This window comes from Aethina tumida, chromosome 1 (assembly GCF_024364675.1).
Source record: "Aethina tumida isolate Nest 87 chromosome 1, icAetTumi1.1, whole genome shotgun sequence".
Taxonomy (NCBI): domain Eukaryota; kingdom Metazoa; phylum Arthropoda; class Insecta; order Coleoptera; family Nitidulidae; genus Aethina; species Aethina tumida.
In genome coordinates this window covers 74,960,402-74,971,335 of record NC_065435.1, presented here as the reverse complement: position 1 = coordinate 74,971,335, position 10,934 = coordinate 74,960,402, and the positions used below count along the sequence as shown (strand labels likewise).

The window sequence follows — 10,934 nt, the reverse complement described above, 5'->3', positions numbered from 1 at the left end:
ATATAAGGTGTTTTACAACTTATCCATTTAAAAAAAAATGTAATAGAGCAACTGATAAAATATAATTTAATCCATTTATAAAAGCTGTTCAAAATTGTTCTCATTGATTTGAAAGTAAGTTTTGGCCCGCCGAATCCACCGTTCTTTTTAACCTTCTATACAGGTTTTTCGCAACAAATTTTAACCACATACTCACTGTTCTATAAGTAGGCTATTTATCATATTTTTTTAAATGAACTTCTTATGTAACAGTGAGTATGAAAATATTTCGGATAAGTTGTGATACGCCTTGTATATATATACATTAAAAAAAAAAAAATGATAAATCAAATACTTATGCAACAGTGAGTAAGTGGTTAAAATTTGTCGGATAAGTTGCGAAACACTCTGTATATATATAGTAAACAGAACAAGCAATATAAAAATTGATGGTACACTGATTTTCGAAAGAGCATTGTTTTATCTTCTGTTTTAATGTCATTTTAAATGATTGTATATTTAATTGAGAGAATAGTTGAGAAGTATACATAACTATTTGCAAATAGAGGAGTAGATAAATTGTAATGTTACAATAAATCCAACTAACTAACAAGAAAATTGATGTTTATTGATTTTTCCAAAAATTGTTGTTTTTTATCTTCAAGTTCAATTTTAATTTAGACGATTTATTACAAAATTCTTATAAAATAATTGAAAAATTGTAATGCAATAACATTACATTTTTTGAATTATTAATTTAAACTGTAATTTAATTGCTTTACGAAACAATTGTTGAATTTAAAGAAAAATACTAAAAAATAGAAACAATGATAATTTAGAATAAAATTATTTTAGAACGACAAAAATATCAATCAATTCAGTTTCATTTTCCGAAAGAGCTTTGATTTAACTTTAATTTATATATACATTAATTAATTTACTATTTAAGAGAATAGTTGAAAGAATATTGAAAAAGTATATACAACGAATGATGAATAAAATAGTTGATAAATTGTAATGTTACAATAAAGCTCCATTTTTTAAATTATAATTTACTTGTTTTACGATACAATTGTGGAGTTAATTAAAAAAAAAAGAAAAAAAAAAATGACGATTGTGTTTGAAATTACTCCACAAAGAGTAAAATTGGAATTTCAGTTTCATTTTTCAAAAGAGTATTGTTTTAGCTTTAAAAGCCATACTGGTTGAAAGAAAAAATCTACAATATGATTTAGTTGATAAGCTGTAAATTCAAATAATATTTGAAAAAATCAACGTTTTATAGTAATTTGAACTATAATTTAATACTGTTATGGTGTAATTGAGGAATTAATTTAAATAATATTGAAAAATTAAAATAATTAATTCTATATAGTATGAAAATAGTTTAGAGCGAAGAAGAAGTTGTAATCAGTTCAAGAGAGGTTGAAAATTTTACAGAACCATTTTTAAATAAAATATCTTAAAATTGTAATATTGTGACAATAAATTTAATTCAATTTTGATGTCAATATTTTACTTTTAATTTGCACTGAAACTAAGTAAGTTTTTCGTGTTTTATTTAAGGTAATCTTTGAACAAAGACTTGAAATTTTCTTTTATAAGTAGAATCAAAGAAATCTTTAAGTTCACAAGTCTATTAACTAATATTTGATTCTACTTTGAATTAAAACAAAGTCAGAACATGACTGGAACAATCGTGTAACTAATGACTTGTTAATTAGTAATCGTACAACGAAACCAAAAACGTTTTTCGTGTCGCCAATCGATCAACCGCTAAAAAGCTTACTAATCGTCGAATTTTGCCGTAAACAAAAATTATTCATTCATTATCGATTCGTGGAACATTCAGTAATGAGTGAACGTTTAATTCTCATCGGGTTTCGGAATGGAGCGATTCGTTGTAATGATGCCAGAGCGAAAATCGTGCGCCGACGATATAATGGCCGAAAGCTTTTAAATTATTCTCATGTTTCACCCCTTTATTATTCCAATTTTAAATTTCACCACCCATTAGTGCAACTTCAATCGAATTACTTTAATGGTGCCCACACAAAAATTATTTTATATTTTCAGGTGGCTTTTTGTATGTGAGTGCGATGGAGGAGAAGAAACAGTATTCGGCATTGACGATAGACCGAGCGGCGTTTCTGCTGCTGCGTGTCAAGAAGGCGTTCAAGAAGAAAAAACTGCAACGGAAGGAAAGGGAGAGAAGGTAGGTGTGGGAGAAGGCTTATCCTTGTATATATATATATATATATATATATATGTATATATGTATTATATATCCTTATATGTGACGTAACTTTACTTTTTTATTATACATGGTTTATGCTTTAAAAATATTGACGTAGGCGTATTTGATGACTCATCTTTGTACTTTAATTGTTCTTTTATTAACGCATCAATAATACAAATGGCATTTTTTATTGACCCTCATAAATTAATAAAATTTATCAGTCTGGTATCGTCTAAAATGTATTTTTACTAAAAAAAAAACACTTTATTGAACACGAACAGGTAAAGAGCCACGCTCGCTTATCCAACCGCTGAATTATTTATGAGTCGCGAGGGAAAACTTACGTTTCGACCCAACTGATGACACTTGACCCACAAAAAAATAACATACTCATGATTGCAAGTTCGGTATCGAATATGAATGAAGGAACCGTAAATTTTTCAGTCGCCCGACATTTTTCCCATTAACGTAGATGAATAAATAACAGAAGATGCACATTCATGAAAATGCCTTTGTTAATTTGTGGATTAAATGATAGGATAATTGACAAAAGCATTCGGGCACACAAACGCATGGCGAAATTTCAAGTATGTCCGGCCAAACGACTTCGGGATTCGATAATTATTAATCTCCGGCAATTCAATTAATTAAATCCGGGTCCGGAATCGATACGGTGTTATTAATATCGGTGTTTGTTTTATATGTACAACGCAAAATTGCGATGAAATGTAAACAAGCTCTTGTTTTGTTTATCGGAGTGAAAAGAAAAATCAGTTCGTTATTAAAAAAACATATTTTTAAAAAACAAAATGGTAAAAGACAGCCGAGTTTTGTTTTATTAGCACAGAAAAGAAACATGTATAAACCGGTGAATTACCATGCGTAATGTCGTTGGTAATAAACTGTGCCGTCGAGGATTTGAGGATTTGCACACTGATGTCTGGGAGTAAATCAAACTGGGATTCGTCGTAGAAACGAAACAATTTCCATAAAGCAGATCAAATTTAATCCTCGTCTTTCATATAAATGTTTACGTGTTTATTTTTTAATAAAATTGGATTTTTCTGTGTAGTTCTAATATAAATAAATAAGTAGTTAATTTCAACTTGACTCGTACACAGTTCAAAAACAGGATTGGAATTATAAATAATGCTTCTGTTTTAATTTTAATCTTAATAGAAGTAATATATTTTATGATTTAAATAATATATTAGTAAAAAGCAGACTTAACAGTGTGGACATAATAATTTTCAAGTAGAATAATTGATAATGATAATTTAAAAAACACTTTAGAAGAAGTAAAATTACATGGAATTCATAATCATTTTTTAAAGAGCATGGTTTATTTTACTCTATAAATGTAATGTAAACAAAACAATTTGTGAATAGGATAGTTGATAAGTTCAAATGAAATAACTTTAGAATGAGGAAAGCTACAAACAAGTCAATTTTATTTTTCTAGAAAGCATACATATAGATTTAATTCGAACCGCATATAATTTATTTACAATGTAAATAAGAAACTATTTATTATTTATTTAAGACCAAAAAGTGTAAACAGAATTTACAGGCTGAAAAAGTGATAATACGAGATGACATTATTTTAAAACGAGTCAAGGTAAGTATGTTGCTTTAATTTGAACTATATTTAATGGAGTTAAATTATTTATTTTGAAATACAAATATTTTCAACTTTATTTTATTCTCAGGGATCACATGAATTTGTGTTCATAGTCTCATTTTAAAATAAAAACTTCAGCACAGGAATGCCTTATAATAATGAATCATCAAAATAATTCTACTGCAAAATTGGTTATGAAAAATATACACTCTAACTTAAATAACTCGAACCATGACTGTTAATGAAAAAAGTTCAATTATTAAATAAATTACAAAAAGTGTAAATTAAACAAAACAAATTAATTAATGAATTTACAAATAAAATATCTTCCATTATATTGTCGTTGTTATCAATATTGGCGAAATTAGCAGATTCGGAATCAGATCTGCACAGCTCGACAATATCTTTATATAAAAGAAATTCCAACGTAACAATATCGTAATCTAACTGATGGAAATCATTGAGGGAGTCACATTGTGTATTTTTGGTAACTTTCCAAGTTTAAAATTTGATTAGAGGTTGTTTCCACTTTTTTCCTTTGAAAATATTGATCAATACAGATTTATTTTAGAAAATTGCCTTAATTTTAATAACGATATTGCACACTCTGGTTATCTCATCAATACTGTCCATTAATAAAATGTTATGCTATTTTTTCCAGTATCTTGACTAACTGGTTTCAATTTTGATGATGTATTTGATGGTAAAAGACAAGTTCTAATTCAGAAATTCACAATTTCAAGATTTATCGATTGTGGTAAACATTTTGTTCGAATTAGATATAAAGATATTCGTGTACATTAATTGTTTTACTATTTAATTGGAAGACTAGTCGAAGGAGAAGTAACATGCAAAAACAGAACAATTCACAAATAGTATTACTTGTTTGTTATTTAACGAAAATGGGCTTTTCAAGTTTCATTTTGTAAAGTAGTAACGTGAATAATTAAATAGTTAATTTCAACCTGTCTCGCATACGAACAATAAAAAAACAGGGTTTGAGTCATAAATATTTACAAATTAATTAATTCATGCCCTTCGATCTTGACGTCAACTTTATTTGTTTTCAATAGTCTGGCCCCAATAACTAACTGATCACGAAAGGGTTTCGGCGATATTGATTTCTGTATAAATAGATACCTACACAACTATGTATATTAAGTATCTAGATCTATATTGGTGGGTTATTTCAATAAATTCCGCCCCAATAAAATCAACACAGCCGAAAAATTCATGCGCGATTAATTAATTGAACGTTCACAATTCTGTTCGAGATAATGTCCATTGTTTTCGGAATGTGGGGGGAGGGGTATAAATCAGTTTGTTATATTTTTCAGTGTGCGAATAGGCCGGTTTATTTGCGATGTGATTAAAAGCGAACGGAAGCGAAAGGCGGAGATAAACGAATGTTTTATGCGATGATGCTTCTGTATTTCTTTTTCCTGTGGTTTTTTTATCAAGAAAAATTTCGGTTTAATGTAAATTTTGCTGGTTCACAATGGGGAAAATATCTTGAGAAGTTATTTATGTTCTCACTTAAATTTTACTTTTTTAGGTAGTTTTAGTCTTAATATATTTATTATTCCCAGTATTACTGACTTATCAAAAATTGTGAATTTTACTATAAATAAACTGAAAGAAATAAATTATTCGTTAAATTTATTTATTAAAACTATTTTTATTGAATTTTATTTATTGACACCAATCAATAACAAAATAAAAATCGTTTTAAAAGTCTAATTTATTTTAACGAAACACCGATACATTTTGGGGTTGACGGTGACGAAGGAAAAAGAAAAAAGTTAAGGGTAATTACGGTCGAATTTCGACTGGTCTATTTCCTATTGAACGGGCATTTATTTGCAGTGGATTACGCTCCAATTTATTCGACGTTCTTCTTTGTCCCTTTCCGAATTGTACGATTTCGTTTCGGACATAAAATCTGCTTTTGTGCCTTTTTATTAATTGGTGTAAGATGATTGTTTGATTCCAAATTACAATTGATTATAAAGTTTTTTCAGAATCGATTGGGGGCGGATTTTTTGTTCACTATAATGTTTTTAGTGTTGAAATTCTACTTTTATGCCGTTTTTTTTGTTACTGATAATTTGGCACATAAAATTGTCTCGCCTGGGACACAAAAAAGTTTTCACGTTGTGTGGAAAAGTGTAATTGTGATAAAATCGAACACAATCCACAAGTTTTTTTTTATATATATAAAATCCCTAGATGGAAGCTTCATTTTCCACATATTTTCTTTGATAATTTACTTGAGTAATGTTAATTATTTTTCTTATAAACTCATGTTTGATGTAAAATTATGCAAAGAATTTGGTGAAGTTGAAAAACCTGAAGCGAAACCATGAAAGAAAACGCAATTTCCTTGGAATCTCCGTTCCGAAAATAAAAACTGAGTGGTTGGAACACGTTCAATTCAGTCTATCGTCAGTCATTATGATCTCGTCGGTCGTTTTTAAAAAATTAAGGGCGATACTTCTGCGACTGATCGATCCAAACTCCTTATTAATGTCGAATAAACAGAACAATTTGCAAATAGGGTAGTTATAATTTGGAATAAAATTATTTTACAAGAAATGCTTCATGTTTTTAAAAGTGAATTGTTTTTCATTTTCGTATGTTATATAATTTAAATTAAACTAATTAGAATTACTAAACTAGTAAGTTAAAATGAGATTAATCTATAGCAAGTAAAGTTACGACAAATTCTATTTCATATTTTGAATGAACATCCTCTTAGTTCTAATCTAAACTAAAACTGTATTAGTATTTTATAATTTAGAGACTTGAAGATAGAAAAATATAACAACGATTTACATATAGAATGATAATTTAGAATTAAATTATTTTAGAAATTCAGTTTCAATTTTCAAGAGCATTAATTTATCTTTGATTTAAAATGTAATTGACGTATTTTATCATTTAAATAAGGGACTAATTGAAGGAAGACAGGGAACTGTATGGTAAATAGAAAAGATTCAAATAGAACAATTAAAATTATAATATTTTAGAATAACTATAACTAAAATATTCTATAATTTCGATAAGAAACTGATTAAATAAACAAATTGCATTATTTTTGAACTGGTAAAGAATTGTTATAACTGTAATAAAAACTATAATAGAAGTATTTTATGTTGTAATTAAAAAACATAGAAAAAACTGAAGACTTTAAACAAAATAAATATTAAACCATATTGTTAATAGGTAAGTTTCAATAAAATTATTTTTGGACGAATAACAAGAACTTCAGTTTTCCTTTTCGAAAAATTATTAATTCAGCTTTAATCTGGGCTGTAACTGAAGTATTTTATGATGTAAATAAGAGATTACTTCAAAGGGGACTGAACAATATAAACAGAATATGTTTCAAGTAGAATAGTTGATAATTTAAAATTAAATTATTTTAGTACAAGTGAAGACTAAATATTCAGTCTACTTAAAAGGAGACTATTTTCAAATAGAATAATTCATAATTCAGAATTAAATTATTTTAGAAAATAATAAGTACTTCAATTTAATTTATCGAAAGAAAATTAATTTAAATTTAATATAAGAAACTAATTGAAGGTAGACTGAAAATATAAACCGATCAAATGTCTAACAGAACAAACAGTTATGAACAGTTTTATATGAAATTTATTTACATTTTTTGAACAGGCTTTGTTTTAGCATTTAGAAATATTGAAAGAAAACGCAATTTCCGTTCCAAAAATAAAATTTGAGTGGTTGGAACGCGTTCAATGCGGCCTATCGACAGTTATTATCATCTCGACTGTCGTTTTTAAAAAATTAACAGCGACACTTTACCGTCCGATCGATCCGAACTCCTTATCAATGTCGAAATAACAAAACAATACGTTCTGCAGTCAGACAATCGCGTAATTAAATTCGGTTTTTGCCTTTTTCCGAACTTAATTAAAAATATGTCTGGCAAAAACTTTGCCCTCAAGATCGAATAAAACTTCTCGGAAAACTGGGCCGTTTCTCGTGAGAAAAGTCCGGATTTTACGTAGACTCATTCTTTTGTATGCGCATCGGATTCCATTTCCTTACGAATTTGTTCGTTGCGATTTTTATGGAATTTTCGTTGGTTTTATTAACGTGTACGATATTAAATTTTATTTGAAACGATCATGGGAATATTTAAATATATGGATTTAAAAGTTACTGGAATAAAAGGTATTAAATTGTAGTTTACGATTGTTTTAGAAAATTAATAAAAATTCACATATATTATTATTTCTGTTTTCAAAGTCTCAGTAGAATATAAGAAACTGAACGTTAATAAATAAAGCACATTTATGGATTTACCCCATTTTCCAAACAATGACTTTATCTCCATTAATATTCAATGAGTTTACACTGGCTAATGAAAAAATCGATTGCGCTCAAATCTGGACAGTGATACGTTCACACGTTCATTTTTAACGTGCAACATTCATGTGAAAAAACCACCCTTGTCCGTGACATCTTCGAGTTAATCGCCTGACCAATAAAATTAGCATATTTATGCGATCGAAGCATTAAACATCCATCGATTTATTCGTTGGAAAATGGCAACGCAAACAAAAAGGCCAATTTCATTCTTGCGCCATTAAAGTTGGATCGGGCACGGGGAAATCAATCTCGAGTCGTGTCACTCACCCCGATGAATTTTTAAAATCCTATCGATCCGATGCACCTATTTATTCCGAGAGTTTCATCTATATTCTAATTCTATGAATGATACAGTTATTGAATTTATTTCATTGTATGGAATGACTAACAGATTTAAAATTGTAAATGTATTATTTCATTATTATATTTTTTATAAATATGTTTATTCTAGGCTTAAAACTTGATACCATAATATTTAAAAAATTCATAAAAATGGCGAATGCGCAATTTCACTTAAATTTCTATATATTATATAAAGAGTTCATAAATTATCCGAAACTTTTTAATCAGATATGCACTTATAAATAAGTTGATTTATTAAAAAAATTCTAATAAAAGTCAACAAATTTAGAAATAGAAATATTTCATTTTAATATTTTAAAATAAACCATCTCCCATTTTTATAAAAAAATGGCGAATGCGCATATTAACTTGTTTCTATGTACCAATTCATTGATTATTAAGTTTATTTTATTACGTATTGCCATTTCATTAACATATTTAAAAATATTAAATACTGCAAATTTTTTTAAGTGAAAACTTCTTTTGCCGCGTTGGACACTTTTTGGTAGGGGAAAATCTTATAGGTTCGCGTCACCGAAATGCTCACGATTGGCGCACGCGCAGTGTTCTGTGCACCTTAGACACTTTTTGGATGGGTGAAATCTCGTGCGTTCGCGTCACCGACATGCTTATACCAGAATATCTGTAGCTGTACAGTTGAATAGATTTAGTGAAAAGTTCAATGTGTATATACTGTGCATTGTTGAAATAGTGTTTTTGTTTGATTATTATTTGAATGGCCATGTCCAATGATCGAAAACTCAGTACTACAAAATATAAAACGACAATCGATGCCGTTTTTACACGATACTTAGATAAATTTGAACCAAACATTTTCATTTCGTACTTTAGTTACCATAAGCCTATTGTATCTTTTTTACTGCAAAATGAAATAATTGAAAGTACAAAAAGTCTAAGTATTGTTGAAATTAATGATAACAATGATACAAACAATTAAAATAGTGTTAAAAACACTAAGTACATTGAAATTTAAGTATATACAAATACTATCCATAAATAATATGATTATGTATTAATTGTTATTTCAACTGAATTGTATTTATATTGTGTCATTATCTTGTACAGCTCGTAATATATTTGAATAATAAAAAACCACATAAACATGCATATAATTGTTGCTCGGAGTGTCAATAGATGTGAATACCAGATTGATGTTGATAATTTTAATTCAAACTTTATCCAAGTTTTTTACTTCTATCGACAGTCTCTATAACTGTCAATTTTAATTTTTTTAAATAAATATTTTCCAATTCAACTGTATATTTTTATATTCCAATTCTTTGAATTTCAATTATTAGATGCAATGAAATAAGCAGTAAATTATTACAGTAGTATTTTTCATGAATATATATGTTAAATATATTTTAGTCTTCTACAATTTCAAAAAAATGGCGCGTGAACCACCCAATGAATTGATTAAAACCTCATATTTCGGGTCTTCAACTAATCGTACTAATCATCAATACGTTTAAACTGTCATTAAAATGGCGAATGCGCCGTCACAAAGCTTCCTTTGAAAATTCATCGAACTTATCCTCCTTAGAGAGCCTGCAGGGGGCAAATTGTTTCCCCAGCGTTCTGGCGCATAATCCGGAACATGCGGCGTATCGTCCGCATGCGGCGTTATCCGCCACACATCAGATTGTGCATATGCGGCCGATTGTCACGCGTACTATCCAAAATTAACGGACCGGAAGCGACAATGTCGCACGTCGAGTTAATTACCGACGTCGAATCACACGCTTCCAAGCTAGTGCACTTTGCAATCGCGATATTCACATTTCTGAATTTAAAGAAATTTAAGGGCTTTGCGAAATTAACTTTCCGTTCACGTTTACACCGATTGAAATTTACGTTTTTTCCTCATAAAATCCTTTTCTTTGAGTGGTTTTTGTTGCCGTTCTCGTTTAGGGGCGAGATTAATTAGCGGAAGATCTAATTAAACGACGTTCTTTAATTAATTATTCGCGTCTCGCAACAGATTTACTCGAGATAAAAGATAAAACGTTAATTCGGAATTTTCGCGTTAGTTTCGATTTTAGAGGGTTGCTATGCAAATGTCGATTGCACAACAATGGAGAGTTGGGAGTTATGCCTTTTGTTATTCCACTCGGGAACGATTAATTTGACAAAACGTTTATCGTCCTCTCCGACGGAATTTTGGAGTAGGGTCCGACAATATCTGATTATATAAACCGAAGTGGAAATATACGTGGAAAAAAATAGTTTAAACTCCACGATTCATCTTTTTGCTCCGCCGAGACTAGGTTTTGAGAATGTAGATTTCCCAACAGGCAACAGGGGAAGTTCTTCCATCCTGAAATCTTCACAATA

The 10,934-nt window shown here is 29.0% G+C and overlaps 1 protein-coding gene across 2 annotated transcripts in view; it reads left to right on the top strand.

Annotated features, from left to right (window-relative positions):
- The first annotated feature begins 1,744 nt into the window (after positions 1-1,744).
- LOC109604148 (ankyrin repeat and fibronectin type-III domain-containing protein 1) overlaps positions 1,745-10,934 on the top strand; it is a 51,105-nt gene continuing 41,915 nt past the window's right edge. The window contains exon 1 of one of the 2 annotated variants that reach the window (XM_049961810.1): positions 1,745-2,194. In XM_049961810.1, coding sequence (XP_049817767.1) covers positions 2,079-2,194 — 116 coding nt within the window. In that variant the 5' untranslated portion in view covers positions 1,745-2,078. The remainder of the gene's footprint in view (positions 2,195-10,934) is intronic. The other variant, XM_049961807.1, reaches the window with a different exon arrangement.